The sequence below is a fragment of the Mixophyes fleayi genome, chromosome 1 (genome assembly GCF_038048845.1).
Source record: "Mixophyes fleayi isolate aMixFle1 chromosome 1, aMixFle1.hap1, whole genome shotgun sequence".
NCBI classification, from domain to species: Eukaryota; Metazoa; Chordata; class Amphibia; order Anura; family Limnodynastidae; genus Mixophyes; species Mixophyes fleayi.
Window position 1 is genome coordinate 339,070,070 of NC_134402.1, and position 20,622 is coordinate 339,090,691.

General features: G+C 40.3%; 1 protein-coding gene across 1 annotated transcript; it reads right to left on the minus strand.

Moving 5' to 3' along the window:
- Positions 1-10,454: 10,454 nt before the first annotated feature.
- On the minus strand, positions 10,455-20,334 carry LOC142157107 (carbonic anhydrase 15-like). The gene is made up of 8 exons (XM_075211167.1): positions 20,268-20,334; positions 17,106-17,141; positions 16,358-16,528; positions 15,984-16,129; positions 11,844-11,936; positions 11,701-11,767; positions 11,362-11,528; positions 10,455-10,661 (listed from the first exon to the last, which is right to left on the minus strand). Exons 1-8 carry the CDS (start codon positions 20,332-20,334, stop codon positions 10,455-10,457), a joined length of 954 nt encoding a protein of 317 aa, XP_075067268.1.
- Positions 20,335-20,622: the final 288 nt, after the last annotated feature.

Below are 20,622 nucleotides of genomic sequence, written 5' to 3' on the forward strand. Positions count from 1 at the left end.
TGTCTGTCTGGGATCTCAATGACGAATTGACTGTACCATGTTTGGAGGAGGTATTGTGGCCCCGGTATCAAATTGGGTACCGGGGCCACCCCACTATGCAGTCCAGATACTTGTTTGGTGGAATTCTGACACGTGGAGGGTTTTTTAATTATATTGTAGCCTCGGTACCAAATTGTGTACCGGGGCCACCACACTACGCAGTCAAGATAGATAGATGCGTATCATAGATAAAGTACATTCAGTGGTGTGGGGCAAATTGAAAAATATTCAAAATGCACTGACATTATCAAAAACAAGAGGTTGTCACACGCTAAAACTCCAACATGTATATCATGGAGAGGATGGAGGAGCAGCCGTATGTGTAGTGTAATGCAGACCTGTTGAAGGTTTTTTATATATTTTATTGTGGTGCCCAGTGCCCACTCCTCTACGCAGTCCAGGTACATTTATTGGTGCGATTCATAAAAGTTCAGGGTTTTTAAGATATTGTGGTGACCCACTCCTCTACGCAGTCCAGGTACATTTATTGGTGCAAATCATAAAAGTTCAGGGTTTTTAATATATATTGTGGTGACCCACTCCTCTACGCAGTCCAGGTACATTTATTGGTGCGATTCATAAAAGTTCAGGGTTTTTAAGATATTGTGGTGACCCACTCCTCTACGCAGTCCAGGTACATTTATTGGTGCGATTCATAAAAGTTCAGGGTTTTTAATATATATTGTGGTGACCCACTCCTCTACGCAGTCCAGGTACATTTATTGGTGCGATTCATAAAAGTTCTGGGTTTTTAAGATATTGTGGTGACCCACTCCTCTACGCAGTCCAGGTACATTTATTGGTGCGAATCATAAAAGTTCAGGGTTTTTAATATATATTGTGGTGACCCACTCCTCTACGCAGTCCAGGTACATTTATTGGTGCGATTCATAAAAGTTCAGGGTTTTTAAGATATTGTGGTGACCCACTCCTCTACGCAGTCCAGGTACATTTATTGGTGCGAATCATAAAAGTTCAGGGTTTTTAATATATATTGTGGTGACCCACTCCTCTACGCAGTCCAGGTACATTTATTGGTGCGATTCATAAAAGTTCAGGGTTTTTAATATATATTGTGGTGACCCACTCCTCTACGCAGTCCAGGTACATTTATTGGTGCGATTCATAAAAGTTCAGGGTTTTTAAGATATTGTGGTGACCCACTCCTCTACGCAGTCCAGGTACATTTATTGGTGCGAATCATAAAAGTTCAGGGTTTTTAATATATATTGTGGTGACCCACTCCTCTACGCAGTCCAGGTACATTTATTGGTGCGATTCATAAAAGTTCAGGGTTTTTAAGATATTGTGGTGACCCACTCCTCTACGCAGTCCAGGTACATTTATTGGTGCGATTCATAAAAGTTCAGGGTTTTTAATATATATTGTGGTGACCCACTCCTCTACGCAGTCCAGGTACATTTATTGGTGCGATTCATAAAAGTTCTGGGTTTTTAAGATATTGTGGTGACCCACTCCTCTACGCAGTCCAGGTACATTTATTGGTGCGATTCATAAAAGTTCAGGGTTTTTAATATATATTGTGGTGACCCACTCCTCTACGCAGTCCAGGTACATTTATTGGTGCGATTCATAAAAGTTCAGGGTTTTTAATATATATTGTGGTGACCCACTCCTCTACGCAGTCCAGGTACATTTATTGGTGCGATTCATAAAAGTTCTGGGTTTTTAAGATATTGTGGTGACCCACTCCTCTACGCAGTCCAGGTACATTTATTGGTGCGAATCATACAAGTTCAGGGTTTTTAATATATATTGTGGTGACCCACTCCTCTACGCAGTCCAGGTACATTTATTGGTGCGAATCATACAAGTTCAGGGTTTTTAATATATATTGTGGTGACCCACTCCTCTACGCAGTCCAGGTACATTTATTGGTGCGAATCATACAAGTTCAGGGTTTTTAATATATATTGTGGTGACCCACTCCTCTACGCAGTCCAGGTACATTTATTGGTGCGAATCATACAAGTTCAGGGTTTTTAATATATATTGTGGTGACCCACTCCTCTACGCAGTCCAGGTACATTTATTGGTGCGAATCATAAAAGTTCTGGGTTTTTAATATATATTGTGGTGACCCACTCCTCTACGCAGTCCAGGTACATTTATTGGTGCGATTCATAAAAGTTCTGGGTTTTTAAGATATTGTGGTGACCCACTCCTCTACGCAGTCCAGGTACATTTATTGGTGCGATTCATAAAAGTTCAGGGTTTTTAATATATATTGTGATGACCCACTCCTCTACGCAGTCCAGAAAGATACCTTGTTGCAACGTTTTGGACTAATAACTATATTGTGAGGTGTTCAGAATACACTGTAAATTAGTGGAAATGCTTGTTATTGAATGTTATTGAGGTTAATAATAGCCTAGGAGTGAAAATAAGCCCAAAAACTTGATTTTTAAACTTTTTATGTTTTTTTCAAAAAAAATCCGAATCCAAAACCTTAAATCCGAACCGAGACCTTTCGTCAAGTGTTTTGCGAGACAAATCCGAACCTCAAAAATAACGAAAATCCGGATCCAAAACACAAAACACGAGACCTCAAAAGTCGCCGGTGCACATCCCTAGTTTATATATGTGCTTAAATCCAGCTAGCTGGTGGGTACAGCAAAAATAAAGACCAGAGAGCCCCCCAAATACATAGGTGTTTAACACGATGAGCTAACACATGGCGTGGACACTGGTGTTGTAACATGAGACAGTGCAAAGGTATTGGGTGTCAGGCAGGGTTGCCAACTCTGAAATGAAAAACAAGCAACCGCTTAGTGAAAAACAAGCCCAAACCAAGCCCAAACCAATCCTAAAAGGCCCAAAAAATCCCAACTTTCAGGGGACTGTCCTTTTCTATAACACTAATTTCTACACTGAATCTCCATTTAGAAAACCTTTATAAACACAAGAGGACACATTTATACACTGATATGGCAAATGAAAAAGCAAATGCTGTAATTTAGGACACGGGTATGTCTATACCACACAGCCCCATGATATAACAGTATAAACAGTCTTCTGACATGAGCAGCTTACTGAATGGGAGGGGAGGATGTTATATAGCAGTGTTACCTGCTATAAGTGCAGCAATCGTGTCTGTCACAGCACTTATTTCAGTGGGTTGCTGTAGATCCGTCTTCCTGTGATTTATTCCACGTCCTCCTCTGACTCCGCCAACCCACATAGCGCCACTTCATTGGAGGAATTTGCTGCACAACCCGTCCACAAAAAAAAAACCTGAATGTACCAATCACAAAATGGTGACAGAGGAAAGAAAAACAAAAAAAAAACAATCATGCAGCCTGAGGACTTGGAGAACGTGTCCAAGCCCAAAAACAAGCTACCCGCGGCAGTGAAAAAAACCCGCAACTTCACAAAAAGAGAAGCCCAATTCCGCTTGTTATAAGCGGAATTGGCAACTATGGTGCCAGGCAATCTCAGTTCAAACAAGAAAACTTTATTGATTCTTCTCCTCCTTCAGCACTATAAGCATGTTGGTCACAACTGTTACATATCAACTGTTGCTGCTACTGCTGGGAGCAGTATTTCCACAGACACACCACACAGGTTTCTCGCCTTCTGATTGCATTCTCTCAATTTTTAGGGGACTTGTCTCTCTCAGCGTCTCAGTTTAGCATCTATATATTTTCTCCATCTCACTATAGGAGCACTTTGCAGGGGCTCAATAGCTGGGTCATTTCCTCTATCACACGCAACCTCACTATCTCCAACAGCTCTCCCAAATAGCCACACTGTGCAGAGCAGTGGCCACCCTTCACTATGGGAGCACTTCTCAGGGAGTGCTTCTTCTCCACTATTGGCCTAGATGCATTCTGCTTGTGGGGTACCCCTGAAGGTGGCCTCTCTCACTCTGGGCCTTTAGCTGATGGGGCCCTCTCCCTCTGTTCAATAGGGGAAGGGGAGGGCTCATCATATTGATGAAATCCCAAGCTTTGGGGGACACCATTGATGGTGGTTATTTACTTTTAGCAGTTTTTGACCCCCCTAATGGGGGTCAAAATGTGGTTCATTTATGAAAGTGCAAAAGCATAACCGAGTCTTTACAGAATATATCAGGATCATAGAAGCGCAGAGTTCACTAGGCTAATAAAGTCAGCTGTCACAGAGCAGGTGTGTGTGGAGAAATGAAGAGTGGATGGGGCCACTTCAAAATGTTGCTATGGGGCCTGTCTATTCCTAGTTATGAAACTGGTCACATACCTACTTTTATATCCACATGCAAAAACAAGATTTTATTTTGGACAAGATTATTTAAATTAGATAAAGAGCCAGATAAAACACATAAGGCCTGATACATCAAAGCACGTATCTGCCGTTTTTGAGTGTATCATATGCAAAATCTCTCCAGAACCCTGACATACGCCAGTAAACACAGCCATGTCCGCTCTGTCTTGGAGTGCAAAGGACACTTACTACAGCCTACAATTTAGGGGAGTGAACAGGGGACCGGGGGGATATTTTGGCATAGACGATTTACAGTAGGGATGTGCCAAACTCAAGCACAAGCAGCCACATCCGAATCAAGCTCTGAGCATCGCAAAGTTACTTGTTTATCTGCCATATCTCTTGCTCCATCTACTGGACTAGTGTAAGTCCTGAGTACTAGTGATAACACTCTTTTTTTTGTGCAGTCTTTTTCGAATTTATAATGCACATAGGCTTTGGACGTATCCTGCAGTGTCTTGTATGGCAGAGCACAGCAGACCTACACTCGAATTCATCAGCACACATATTGTGAGATCTGCTCCTTGATGAATTCAGGAGTGTGCAGGTCCGATTTACGTGCGTTTTAAAACAAACGCACGTTGCACTCAGTATGCGGGCCTTGATGAATCAGGCCCACTAAGAGGGCAGGGGCACATTACAATCCTTATGTTGTGTTTTTCTCATGGGTTCATTAAGACATGATTGAATCTAAGCAGCAGTGTTTTAAGAGAGCATTTTAAAAGATGAAATTAATGACAGGAGTGGTCCTAAAGTGGTAGTAGGTTGGACTTCGAACTGAAATTTTCATTCTTACTACAATTCTCATTTTCAGGTCGATCCACAAAGCCACAAAACTAGGTGCTTATTCATTTCCATGGGGCAATTCTAAGGACCGGAAAGAATATGTACACCTTAAAATGTGCTTGGGCCTGGTGGACTAATAAGCACACTTGTATAGTACATCTGGGGGTAAATGTATCAAAGTGTGAGTTTGCCAGCGTGTTTAAATCGCGGAAAATCAAGCTGCGATTTTGAGACTCATGTTCAAAATCGCTGGTCATCTCTGGCGATGTAAACACTCACGAGTTTAGCTAACTCTCCTGTGTTTGGCAAACTCTCCTGTGTTGTAACAGTGAGTTGTCAACACATCACTGTTACACTGCCCTGTCATACAGCTGCCGGAGCTTCCAAAAACGATTGTTGAAAAGCAGGAACACTTCGCCCAGAAGGGGCCCATATTTGCAAGATCCCGAATCTGTGTGCTTGTTTGCAGAAAAAAAAAAAAAGTCTTGAGACACCGCAAACACCTCCTACCTAGTAGGAGGTCCGTATCGCAATGAGCTTACGTTGTTTGCGTAAGCTAAAACTACAGTATAATGTGATTTTCCCACGCTAGTGGGGAAATCACCTAATACTGTAAATAGAGCTTACGCAAGTACAAAATGGCTGGGACTGGGGCAAGCCGGCAAGATGGAGGTATAAATATTAAGGGACTGGGGCAAACCAGGACGTTGGTAATAAGAAAGAAAACATCATTGGTGAGTATTTGTTTTTTTTTATTTTTATTAAATAGATGTGGTAAAAAAGAGGGTGCTTAGTGTATTTATTGTGGGGTTTTTATTTTTAATAAATATATGTGGTGTTTAAGAGGGTGTTGTTATTTATTTAAATTTTTTCTTTGTGGAACTACAGGTCCCAGCAAGCCAGGGATGTCAGGGCATGTTGGCACTTGTGGTTCTCCAAGTGCCAACATGCCCTGGCTGCCGTGGGTATGCTGGTGCTTGTAGTTATACAAGCAACAGCATGGCCACAGTTTTTAGGGCAACCTGGCTGGCTGGGACTTGTAGTTCCACCAAAAAAATTGGTGTCAGTTTGTTTTTTTAACATTTTCTCGCCGTATTACCCTACTACCCACAGCCCAGGGGTAGTAGGAAGAGCCCTAGTGCTATCAGCACTGGGCTGGTTCTTTCTAGGGGGGGGGGGAGGCCAGCTCATTTTTTTCAGCGGACCCCACTCCCTAGGGAATCCAGCCCAGCGCTGAACAGTCTAGGGTTGGTTAGTCATTATGGCAGGGGGACCCCTGCCGCGTGTCCCCCTGCTATAGTGCCGCCAACCCTGGCTGGTTTGCCTAGTGCTGGTAAAGTGAAAATCGGGGGGACCCCACGCAAAATTTTTCCCCGATTTTCACGGGACCAGCAGTCAGGCAGCACTAGGGTTAAGCTAGAATAGTGGGGTGACTTCACGCTTTTTTTTAAAAAAAACTTTTATCTATTCTTTAACTTTTTAACACTGCCAGGGCAGTGTAACAGTGATGTGTTGATACAACACTCTGCTATCAAGCAGCGTGGTTTATCTGGCGTGTTTAGAAGCAAACTCTCCTGAGTTTGCTAACTCGCAGCTTCATACATTGGAGACTTGTATAGCTGCAGTGGCAAACAGTGGTGAGTTTGATCTCTGGCGATTTTGCAAGTAGCGATTTTGACAGAAGCAGAACTCTGGCGATTTTGTATGAAAACTCAGCTTCATACATCGGCGAGTTTCAACTCTCCCAAGAAAATCGCTGGAGTTGCAAAATCGCACTTTGATACATTTACCCCCTGATGTTTTACTACAAAGGGTCTTTATTTATTAATTAACGGGATTTTGCCTCATTAATTATCATCTCTAATCAGAATGATGACAAATGACTTTTCATATGAATTTATTCAAAAATAATTCCATGACATCGCATCCGATAGGAGGTTGTCCCATCGATGACGTTATTTACCTTAAATCTCTGGTAGTCTGTCTCTCCCCTCTGGTTATCATAGCAAAGTGGCTTTATGTTTGCTCGACCTAAGCCCCATAGTGTAGAATGGTCAGGTCTGTTTATTATAAATTCTCATGGGACTTACCTGAGGAAAGACTGTCGTTGTTCACTGACAAGTAAACTGTTTAAGAGGTAATATATTGAGCAGGTAATTAGTAATGGATTGGCATGATAATATATGGATTGGTATATTCCTATACCAATATTAGAATACCGCACTATACTTGTAGAACCGCAGCAAATTACATTGCTCAATCTTTCAATCAAGAGATTCATATTTCAAACTCATTGCTTGTTTAGTTTATCATTGCTTCGTCACAGGGCATACTTGCTCTTTTGTAACATAGAAACTGACACTGAATTAGCTTTCTTTGTAACCAGTTACAAAAAAAGTAAATTGTGGGTAAATGGAAGGAAAGTATGTGCTTGATATCTATGTACAAACGTGTGCCCTGTACCACTGTTATTATAAGATGCATCAACTTATACAAACAAGATTTGATTTTGCTGGACAAGATGAGATTCAAGGAGTGGACTAGACATGTTGGGAGTACATTCCCCATTTAACAGGGGGCACTAAAACAACCATCCTCCCCCCGCAAAATAACTTGCATTTTGCAAAAATTTAAAAGGTGCTGATAATTGAGAGTTATTGTATACTTGCAATGTGATGCCTTTTACAAATTCCAGGGGTACTTTAAATGGATAAGTGCATATATGGGTGCATATTGACCAATGTAAAAAAAAAATTCAAACCCACAAAAGGGACACCTGTAGCCCCTTACTCTCATGATTTATTTAACACATAAATGAGATTAGACCAAGCTGTATTTTAAGATAAAAAAGTTGAAATGAATGAAAGGAAAGTCCTAAAGTAGGACCTCATGCACATTTCAATTTGGAACTTCAATCCCGCAAAAGTAGACAAAGATTGATTTTAAATGGACAGCTCCAAAAACCATTATGTGGCCATGAACCTAAGCAGGCGCGGGCTGGCAAATTTTCAGCCCGGGGGGGCGCACAGGTGGCCGCATCGCGAGTCATGTGATGCGGCCGCCTGTTCGCCGCTGCCAATATTCAGCTAATATTGCATCCACTGGGGGGGAGGGGTGGCGGCCAGCCCAAACAACGGTTAGACTGATGCCCCCCTGCCCCATGGCCCAGCCAGCCCCTGAACCTAAGTATGTATTAGAGATACATGTAAATAGAAAATCTTTTTAAAGATTATCACTTGAAAACGAGTAAATCCTGTTTATACTTGATAACAGGTGTGATAAGTCTAGAAGTGCATGTTTATTATTATTTTATTACAATCATTTTATACAGTAAAAATAATCATCAGTTTAGTTCTTAAATTATTAATAACTCATCAACCATGGTCAGATGAAAGTAATGTACCACCCAATGAGTATGTATCATTTGGGCTCTAGTTCATTTGGGTACTATTTATATGGACACTATTAACATGGGTCCCTCCAAATTCCAATACCTAACCTCAATCCCTAACCTCAGTTCTCAGTTTACCAATTTGCCCTTTGCCAGATTACTGGCAAGGTAGCATAGAAACTCTCCCTTAGTTAGTTCCGATTAACATATTGAAAAATAAAAATAAATAAATCAATATATTGGAAATCTGTTTCACTATAACAAATTTCTGTGAATTTAATAGTTTGGGTGTGGATACACATGAAACATTAATACAAACTTCCCTCCACCAGATACACACCATACATACTTTGGCAAATTGAGGACAGGTATTCCCTTCAAACAGCAAATGGATTTATTATACTTTCGGTTATAAGGTAGCCTGGTCTTAATAGCACACGGTCTGGGTCAGGAGATTTAACAAGTAATTTCTGTGACAAGATTTGTGGTACCGTGGTTAATAATGTAGCACCATTATTTTTTTCCTAAGAGGCTTATACTAAAGTTCATAAAGAGATTGAGAATTGACTGGTTAGTATTTCTCCATTGTTAAACTGCATTCTTGTTGATCATTGGCCGGTTGAAGTCTTTTAGGTTAGTCTTAATGGGAAATATTAAAATATGCGATTAATCATCATTATAGTACCTCTTTTCTACTGTCCTGCTTATATTTTAGGTATATTCAGGATTCTCAAACATTAACTGAATGATCAGTCTATCGTACACCACCTGATACTACTCTCTCTGCATGTTCTATCAGCTTCAGAGCCATGCCTTTTCCATGTCCCACTAGCTTCTATTGTCTCAACATTGCTCCTCACCGCTAGATTGTAAGCTCTCCCGAGCAGGTCCCTCTTTACCCTTTGTCTTACGTCTTCACCCCCTTCATCAATATCATCTGTACTTGCTCTCTTTTATGTGCAACTGTATTTTGTTCAGTTTGTAACTCTGGCTGTCTGCAGCTGAGTTTTGTGACACCTTACAAATACACAATGAGGATTATGATGATTTTGGGCTTGTCTGAAAATCCAGCTGACTGTTGGTCTATGCATGTGGTCATATATCGTGTGTCAACTGTACTAAAAGCCCCCCCCCCCCCCCCATGGGAATCTAGTGCTCGGCTCATCCGCAGGTGTTTAAGCTGGAAACAAACACTGCTGCGTGTGTGGCAAGCTATACTCTGCAGCTTTTCATTTTTTGTGTGTTGAAAATAGTGTAGATAAGCGGGTAAATGGATTTTCCAGAGAAAAATTAAGGAATGGGAAGAAAAGAGAAAGTTAGGGAAAATTTCAATACCCAAGTATTGTAATTTTCTCACAACAGACCCACATGATTATATATGGTAAACGTTCCATGGCAGTTACAACATAGAAACTTGGGGAATACTAAATATCTGCATATATCTTCTTAAACCAACTCTGTTCCTGCAAATCATTGTACAAGATCCTCCCTGTTTGTAAAATTGAGGCTAAAGCCTCAATTAAATATAAAATAAAATATAATATAAAATATAGCAGAGGTAGGGTACATTCATCTTTGCAAAGATTGAAGGATATGAAATAACAAACCCCCCCAAAAAATTGGGTTTGATAAGTCAAACCTAAGGTGAAACAGCTCTAGCTACAGCACAGAAAAAAATTATTTCTACAAACAAATACATGTAGCCAGCATTAAGGTTATACTTTGATGAAAACATATTGCAATTCTTGTCAATGGTGAAATGTATATCCTGAATCCAAGTATATCAGGGACAGGCTCTGAGATGGGTTTCTAATTGTGATAACGTAACCGCAGTCTATTGAGGATATTGTATTAATGTAGTGTCAGACCTTGGATGCAGACTGTCAGTCTTATTGTATACTTTCTTCAGTTCATTCGTCCAACAAGCCTGATTGTAAAATTCTAGAATCCGAAAATGCGGAAGCAGCAAATCCTCTTAGTCCAGCAACAGTTTTGGTGTTAAGCAAAAGAGACACAGGATTAATATTGGAGCAGAGAGAGCAGTTGAGCAGCTAACTGTAGCATCTCTGGAAGCCAAAACTTGCCGACCCTTAAGTGGCTGAGGTGGTCGGAAATTGTGTGTCATTTTTAGAAGAGCCTCTCCTTGAGCAGTGAAATGAGCTGTGTCTGTCAGGATTCGATGCTGCAAAGAAAATAAAATATGTATTATCTGTGATGGATGCTTATAACTGAAGTAATCAGTTCTCCAACTGTTGGATTATTACTCTCATAGATCATACTGTAAATCCAATAAAAACAACACAGAGCCTACCTATCTTTTGAAACTGTCTGTCAGCACACATACATCATCATCATTAACATTTATTTATATAGTGCCAGCAAATTCCGTAGCGCTTTACAATTGGGAACAAACATTAATAAGACAATACTGGTAATACATACAGACAGAGAGGTAAGAGAACCCTGCTCACAAGCTTACAATCTATAGGACAATGGGAGTTTGAAACACAAGGGCGTGTGCCACATCATATTGCACACTGGAACAGCTAGAATGGAAAGGTAAAAGTATTGAGTGGGATGTGTGTGTGCAAATGTTGGTCAGATAATTGTTGTCTTGTGTTAGCTGTGTAGAGGGTGGTAATAGGGTAACCTAGGGAGATTAAGATGGTGGTTGAGGAATATCATAAGCTTGTCTGAAGAGGTGAGTTTTCAGAGAACGCTTGACGCTTTGGACTGGAGGAAAGTCTTACTGTGCGAGGGAGGGATAGTTATTTTTACGTATACAATGATTTATTAATGTAAACAATTTTATGACTTTTTTCAATGTTGAAAATTCTATATAATTCACAAATTGCTTTTCGTACTCCTTCTGAAGATTTTACCTGTGCTCGACTGATACTGACTGGCTGCTCAAACACTGTCCAGATCACAGCCTCCGAGCAGTCAGGAGTTGTGAGAGAGCCTTGGTATCGATAATACTGAGACAGCTTGTCATGGGGTGGTAAGAGGTTATCCAAAGGAAATGTTGACATCAGCTCTATGTAATCTCCTGTAAGTTAAATTTGAATAATAACAGAAAAAAATTATAAATTTAGATAACAGATTGTCCTAAATGAAGGAAACCAGAATTCTCATCTGCAAACAGACCCTTATTGGTACTCCTAAAAATTGCCTTAAAACATTATATTGATTTATTTTTTAACAGTTTTGCATATACTGACCTTCTATTGACACATTCTTCATAGCAGAAACCAAAGTGCTATAACTGAGGTTATCAGTCTCTCCAACCTAAACACAAAGCAGTGTCACACACAATCCAGAGAAATAAAGATACTCATATATAAACCTTGTGCATATGTCTTACCTCAATCAGGACACCTAGAACAGCTAAACCCTGGGGGTCCTTCTTGGCCTCAGCTATGCTGTTGTATTTGGCATTCATGTGAACTATATGCAGCTGAGGACAGAGAAACAAATTACCCAGTTTTTTTTTACCAAAAACTATTCACCTCTTTTTAGAAGACAATAATTGGAAAAGTGTTTTAGTACTCCAGTAACCTGACCTAGCAATATGAGATCTATTTAAAATATGACTGCACATGTTTAGGGTTTAAGAAATTTAAACATCACATATTTAAAGTTGTACATACCTATCACAGTAATGGCACTGAGATTCTGACCTTATTAACGTGGTACAAGTAGGTGTAAGGGGGAAAAAGATAACAACATGGACAAACATTGGGAACACCTAACATGTTAGAACAGATATGAAGATTTTCTTTTCAATTTTTCAAATATCTCAGACATACAAATGATACAATTCTGATACCTACAAATATCAAAATGATATAGAGGTGTTACATAATTTATAAATTGCTAAATTTATATTTTCACTCAATGCAATTGCCCCTTTCAAGATACTGCAGGACTCGCACCTTGTATCCAGTGCAGTGCCAGTGCTAGGGTGCATGGCGCCCTAGGCATTTTGTAAAAATCGGCGCCCCCCCTGCAAAAATCGGCGCCCCCCCTGCAAAAATCGGCGCCCTTCTCCCTCCCTCCTCCCCGTCTTTCCTTACCTTGAATCACCACCGCCGCCTCTCTGCTCCGTCTCCTCCCCTCCACTCACTGACACTGTCGGGCTGTGATGATGATGTCACGGCCCGACAGTCAGTGAGTGGAGGGGAGGAGACGGAGCAGAGAGGCGGCGGTGGTGAGCAATAGCCTCTTCCCCCCTCCCTGTGGCTGTATCTGCATGCTGTGCGGCAGCCGTGACAGGTATGGTCAGCGGTCGCCGTACAGTTTTAAAGTAATGTTCATTCTGTGGCGCCTCCAGGTGCCCTCCAGAGCCCGGCGCCCTAGGCAAGTGCCTAACCTTGCCTAATGGGAGCGCCGGGCCTGATCCAGTGCCTGGAACTGCTATTGTTTCCCTGTTTGTCACCTCTTTCCTCCACATGCGCTGACATATCATAATTGTTGGCCATTCATACTGCGATATTCCGTTGATACTGGCAGTTCGCCCAATGTGGTCACATGTCTAGCCCCAAAATGACCATGATGTACTTATAGGATCATTACCAGGCATTTTGGTAAATGAGTATGGAAGATAACAGTGTATCGGCCTGTGTGTCATCTACAGGCCCCAGTCATGTTGGACTACTTCAGACCCCAATGATGTCGGAAGTTATTTGTCCACTTGGTTCAAGAGCTGAATACCCAGATCTTGTCCAACTTGACCTCCCTCTCCCCATTGTGTGACCAAATTGTACTGTGACCATGTCACTCAGCTTCCAGGCATACTTACAGCATGTGTTGCCAGTTTAAGTCTCACTGATTGCCAGTCGTTCTGATATTGCAATGTCAGCAGGAATGTAACTAGGAATATTTGTGCCCTTGGCAAAGAATTTTGCATTTATGGTGCTTGCAAAATGTTAGGCCAACACCCCTTTTTCCCATGCCATACCCCTCTTTACTCATGCTGGTATAATATAACATTTGTTAAAGTATTCTGGGAGTGGCACTGACCAGATGTTCATATATAAATAATTACGTATTTTTTTGGGGGGTTATGCTTCCTCTTTCACCTGATATTTATTTTCCTATATGACACTATGCCACTTCCTCAACTTATCTTGTCTGTGCCGTAGACTCCTGCTGCCCCTCCTAGTTACAACCGGGAGGACTGAATAGAAGTAATAGTAGTTACTACTGTAGTTTTGATCGACAGTAGCACAGTCAATCAGTTTGACCCAGAGCTATAGCACTACAGCCTTGAAATTTTCATAGCATCAGGCTCATGGAAGACATTTTCCCATGACAACCAGAGAAGTAAAAACAGACAGCAAGCATATGGTGAGTTAGTGTTGGCAAAATACTAATTATGGGCTTTGTGACAGGATGTACCGCCTAGGCCACCCTGTCTGTTGTCGGTGGGGACCGGCTGGGCTTACTTTGCAACCGCCCCCTTTCTTTATCCCAAATACGCCCCTCCTGTCGCAATAGGAGGAGCCTGCTGCCACCACTAGGCTCCTACACCAGTACCTAGAACTGCTTCCTTCTGGGTAACTCTCGCTGCTAGGGTACCCCCTTGCTGGCACACCTGACCTCTTGCCTTCAGATCAGGGTTGCTGTGGATGGTTCCCCCCTGGCCTATCACACTGGAGCTGCAGGTAGCAGGCAAAACTTTGGTACTGGAATGCTGGGTCCACCTCAGAACAACCGGAGAACAGATTAGAATTAGATGTACTCTGTAGGTCACAGGAATTTACAACAGGGTAAGTAGGCATCAAAGCAGGTTCTTGAGGCAAAATTATGTTTTATTAGCTCAAGTGTTCTAATAAGGACAGTTACAGTCACTAGCCGAAGGTACTAGTGACATTCATGGAATGATACATTTCAGTGCACAACAGCTCTATTTTTATACAGTTCTTGACACACGTCAGCAAGGGGTAACGCCGCCCCCTGATCTTAGATGGTTCCAAGAAGTTTTAAATATTTCAGACTTCAGGATGTGAGATGTTCTTTAAACTTAGATTTTAAATGCAATTTATACTTAACAAAATTTACACTTACCCTGCGCTATTACCATTAAATAAATTTATACCATAAGTTATTTATAAGTGATCCAGCCACAGGCTACATTCTGGCACAATGGCTACCTCACAGCACTAGAGCCATGGGTTTATTCCAACCTGGGCACCCTCTGTGTGGTATTTGTATATTCTCCCCATGTTCGCATGTTTTATTTTAGTTTATCATCCTGTGTATGTTTACTACAAAAGTTATACTTCAGATAGAGTCAAGGGGTACAGTACTTGGGTTCCATTTCTACAAGGTGTCAAGGTGTGTGTGTGTTAGGGAATTTAGGCTGTAAGCTCCAATACAGACTGATGTGAATGGTTGCATATTCTCTGTATAGTGCTGCATAATATGATTGGCCCTTTATAAATAAAAGGTTATAAGGTAATGCAATAAAAGTTGGAAAGGTAATGCAAAGCAGCATTACATTTATTATAAAAAGAAACAACTTTCAAAACTAATCTGAATGTTATTTTTTAAAACATTTAAATATATAAGGAGATGCGTGATGTATATTTAACCAAATATGGTGGATTTTGAATAAATGTACAGAAATTAGTGGTTATCTAGTGTAAACAATGACACTTTAGGGTACTTGGTAATCATTTACCAGAACATTAGGATACACATTAAAATAAAGCTAAGCTTCTCCTGATCACCTAAGGACTCTCATCCTGCTGACCTTGTACTGCAGCTGCTTCTTGTGCCATTTAAAGAAGCTGCTTAAAGCAAATAAGATCTCAAGCTATGAAGCCACCTATTGGAGTTTCCCTATCAATGGAGAGCAATGGATTTTTCTTCCTGAATTGAATAAGCAGATCTACTTAAGGGGTGTATCCTGAAGATTCATATCACTTAAGGTGTTAAATTGGTTTCATATTGTTTTTTCACTAAATAAGTGTATTCACAAATGAGATGTCGGTTAAACACTATTATGTAAATCTTCACCTTTCTCTTTTGGTGTGCTATTTGTCTTTTGCAACAAGTTGCTGTTTATATACTTACACTATATTATTTTTTTCTCTTCTATTTTGTATGATAAATTCACTACATGTGAGTAAGATTTGTCTTTTTAAAAAAGAAAAATTAATGTTCAATTTAAAGTATGCAATCCGTTTGTACACAGAAGGTATAGTGCCAAATTGATGTGTATGATATCAGTATAAACATTTTGTTCATTTTTAGGGAACAGTGAAAACCCTTTTATACATTGTAGGCTGCCATAGAGCGCTCTAGAGTGGTTCCACAATATACCATTTTGATTGGTACACATTAAAAGAAGTTGAGGAACCCTATTCTATCTAATCTATAATCATATTGTGTAATTAATTAACTTAGTACTATATAACCCTGTAGTGCTGGTAAACTACTCTACAAATATCGGATGTCTGATCAGAATAGAAGAGGAAGCAAGAAGGGAGAAAGGTACCTCCAGTGGGAACTGCTTCCCATCAACTGTATGTTCTGATCCATCCTTAGTGGGACTTCCCCAGTGGAAGTGGAATTGTAAAGCCTGGTATGTGTTGGGTAGTCCTGCTCCACTGATACTAATGTGCCCAGAGAGACTGAGCAAAACTGTAGAGAGTAACAGACAATGCAGAGCAGTCAGTATACATCTAATTTCAGACCATCATGACTGAAGCAGGGTGCCAGTACAACATGGAAGAGTAAAAACAGACCAGAGAATATGAGGATATGTTGAATTTACATTGTATGTGGTAGAACACAACAATTGCCACTAAATGTTACTTCACCAGAGAGAGGAAGTAAGAAGGGCAAAACATCTTGGAGAAAATGCCTCACCTGAGTGTCCATCATTCATGAGCTTCCATCGGCCAGAAGGCGCATGATCATAACCCTGGAAAGTGATGTTGCTTAGGTGGCTGTCTTTCTTTACTTTGGCCTTTTCAATGTTAATTGGAGACTGATGTTCTCCCCCACAGTTGTGATTAATGTCTTTCCAATGCTCAGGACCTGGCCCCAATGAACAAGAAATCATATGGATCATTGCCATGTAGAGTTGCCCAATCTCAGTTTAAGAGACGATTATTTTTAGGTGCACCTTGCCTTTGCTTTTAGTTCAAACTCTTCCTAATTCATCCAGTAGAAATTCTACCTGTCACACACCACCCAACAAATGAAAGTAAGATAAGGACAAAAGAAGTCATGCCCCAACCTGTCCAACCAGACCCTAATTTTGCAGAAGACATCTCCTCCCTAGAGGTCTACAAATCACGACTAACCCTCCGATAATGGGACTATTGGGAGATATAATGACAGACAAAAAGATTGCAGTGCTTGAATAAAAATAACACATCCAGTAGCCTGAGCCTGGCATGACCGCACTATTATATATGGCACTGGGTTTTAGGGATGATCTCCTGAGTAAAGACATCCATGGCTTGTCTTATGGCAGTTGTTTCCTGCAAATAAGGAATTAGTGACCATAGGGAGCCATATATGGGGTAGCAGGTAAAGTTTACATTATCCTGCAAAAGTTTGGGGCAAATATTATTCATCTGTCTGACTTATTTCTCAATGCATTACTCACCACACTTGGGGTTCTGAGAGGAGTAACACCATTGACCTGTTAATAATAGACAAATATATCTTAAATCTTAAAATAATAGAACATTTTAATAATACAATTAGCATAACATGAAACAAATTAGCACTCCGATATAGAGCTGTTTAGTACCATGATAACATCCATCACAACTCCTCTCCTAGGTGACACTTTCTGTGAGTCGTCATGATTTTAAACTTTTGCACTTCAACATCTCAGTTCTACAGTTAGGTAAGAGGAATGACTTTAAACTGGAAGTTGCAGTGTGGCAGTTGGTCCCTGTCAGCGGAGAAACCTGTGAGTCTGTCAGAGAAGAACCCTGTCATATTGTCAGCAGAAGAAGCCCTGTGAGTCACTGAAGAAAATGAGCCCAGGAGGAAATATCCAGGAGGGACAGAAGAGTATCAGCTCTGACAGGAGGAAGAACCCTGTCAGACCTGTCAACCCTGTCCTGTGAGAGAAATAGCTGAAATTTCCTGTGAGAGGTCTGAGGAGAAAAACAAATCTAAATAGATAAGTAACCCCTGTTTATGTATTATTGAATGAGAATGAGTATTGTGAATCTTGTTATTAGGTAGATAGGAACTTGGTGGGAAGCTCCGAAGATAATTTGTATACCCCTTTGCAGGACTGTGATAAACTATCAGGAGTAGTGATAGGAAAATACAGTTAGGGATCACAGCCTGAGATATATTGTGAACATCTGCACTAAACAGAATTTACCAGTGACATACATTACAGTGACGTACAGAGGAGTGATGGCTCACTGCAGGACTGGGACTGTGTAATAGGACGAGTCATGGAGGAAAGTGTGTACACGCCTAACTTTTTCAAGTCATATTCCGCCGGGATAAAGACAGACTAGAGATTGTGCTTATTAGAAAAGTGAGGGATACTACAGAGTGTCACCATTAAAAGAGATTTATGTTTGACAAAGCTAAGGAAAATTGACAGCAGTGACTTTATTCTGGAGTCTTTTCTACCATAGTCTACTGTTTCCGGGTTAGGTGGAGAGAGACTGCATGTTATTAATTTCCTCTGCATTTTATTGCTAAATATGCATATATAGATGTATAACATGTTAAGTTAGTGGATATGTGTTGAGTTTAGAATGTGCTATTGTTAGACATTATTACAGTTGGAGAATAAGTAAGCATTTAAGGTAGAGGTACCTCTTGGCTAGGGTAAGAAAGGTTATTGCACTGTATTCTTGTACATTCACTATATTTCATCTGTTTTAAATGTATACTTTTCAAATACAGTTTATATAAGAGATATTCTATTTTGGTATATATAAAGTCTAATTAGACATGAAAATCCTTTTAGAGCACGCTCCCAATCCATAAAAGTCCCTTCATGGCTTTCTGTGTGTGCCTGTGGTTTTACTTGTCAAGAACACTGCCCAACGAAGAGCCTACTGCACTCAGACTAAGGTGGAGGCACTGCACTAACTGAGAATAGAAGTAAAGGAAACACCACAGGCCACAATACACTTTACATAGACACACAGCTGATCTACGGGAAATGGGCTGTTACAGTAATAACAGATATTTTTTAATTAATACAAAGAATATAGAAGACTCAACCAGGGAAACCTGGCAAAACCTCCTTCTTGCATTGAGCAAAGTGAAATCCAACTCTTTGTTCTATTATAAATAAGCCCCTGCAAAGCTTATTTATTTGTTCTCTGGTATACACTGGTTATATGGCATATATTACAACATGATAAATTAGACAATCCTTAATATATAAACTAAAAATAATCAAAGTTGTATAGTGAATTAGGCAGGCTGCAATGGAATAGCATGTGGCTAAAACAATTAATTAATAGATATGAGATAGTTTTGCGATACATAGAAAGATTGATACATAGATGCGTTGCATTAGCAAAATGTGGCTGCCATATCTATGATCCGTGTAAACCACACTTACCTACGCTTCGGGAGCTCCTGGAGCTGTGGTACAAAGGGTAAGTGCAGAGGATGTGACACCGCGATTTGTGTCATCATGGCCCCAACCCCCACTGAACAATGGCGCAATTACGCAGTAGGGGACGGGGCTATGATGACATGAATCTCGTCATCTAAACATGTTCCCCAAGGTCTAATCACACGAACTGTGTCATCAATACCCACTTCCACTCTTTTTACAAGAAGAAAGGGTGGGATCCAGAAGGCTGGGAGAACTCCCCAAAATGTGGCAGTCTCCCAGATGTTCCAGGAGAGTTGGAAAGTGTGATGAAAATACAGTGCATAGAATTAAAGCCCATATCTGTCCACTGCAAAAAGTGGTGGGCAGTTATAAATGTGTTTGCATATGACAGTAATTAATTTTCACCCTTCCAATTACTTGAATGTCACCTAGAAGTAATTTAAATTAATGAAGACTATGAGTTTCTAAGAGACAAAAGTACGTCAAATCACTGCATTCAATAATGTGTGAGATAATGCGTACTTGAGATGTAATGCTGCCGAACCTCCTCACTCATTAGGGTAATGTTACACAGAACAACAAAATAGTTGGTTTTGTAGGTGAACAAAAATAACATTTAATCATTGCATTTTGCTGTTATTTTAATCTATGTAGATTTTAGGTTCTGCTCCAAGGAGCATTTTGCAGCTCTACCATACTCTTAATTGTGTCAATTCACTGCTAAAGCACTGATACGTAATAATTAATGTAGTTGAGGAATTAGTGCCGATACTCCCTACATTCGTAACTTCTCCATTCATTACTATTCAAAACTTCTATCTTTTGCAGTGGCATGTTTATTATCAACCTTTACGTAGCGCTATACAATGAGAGGATTATGAAATAAATAAATAATATACAAAGATATGAAAAAAAGGGTAAAGATAACCCTGCCCTAATGAGTTTACAATCTACGAGGTGAGGGGAACACATGATACATAAGGTAGTGGAATAACAACTGTAGCTGCTGGTGTGTAGCTGCGGTAAGGCAGAAGCATTATCAGCTATCATGGCACTATATAAATAAATGATAATAAATAATAATAATAATAATATATTAGTTCTAAAAGTACAACTGTGTTATTGAAAATATATTGGAAAAGACTCTTGTGACCCGGGCAGTGTCAGTGTTCCATTCAGTAATACAGAAGAGTAATGACGTTTAGGTATCCTCACCTCCTCCAGATGCCTGTATAATTAAGGGAACAATGATTAAAGTCATACAGAGCTGGAATATCTTCATGTTGAAATTGTATTCTAGAAGATCACACCACAGGGACAGACTTCTGAACAGGATCTGATGCTCACTTCTCAAAAACACAGCTGGATTGACCATAGACCCATTCAGCTCCACATCAATATTTATAAGCATCAAGGCTAAAAGTTTTACATTAACTCTTTTCCACCTATGTAGTGGGCAGAACAGTCAGCATGACTCCTCCTGGGATGTTGAGGTAACTGTTTTCCTGCTGCACTGAGACTGTCACACTCAGCTACAGTGAGTAACAGGTAGCCAGTTTCAGTCTGATCA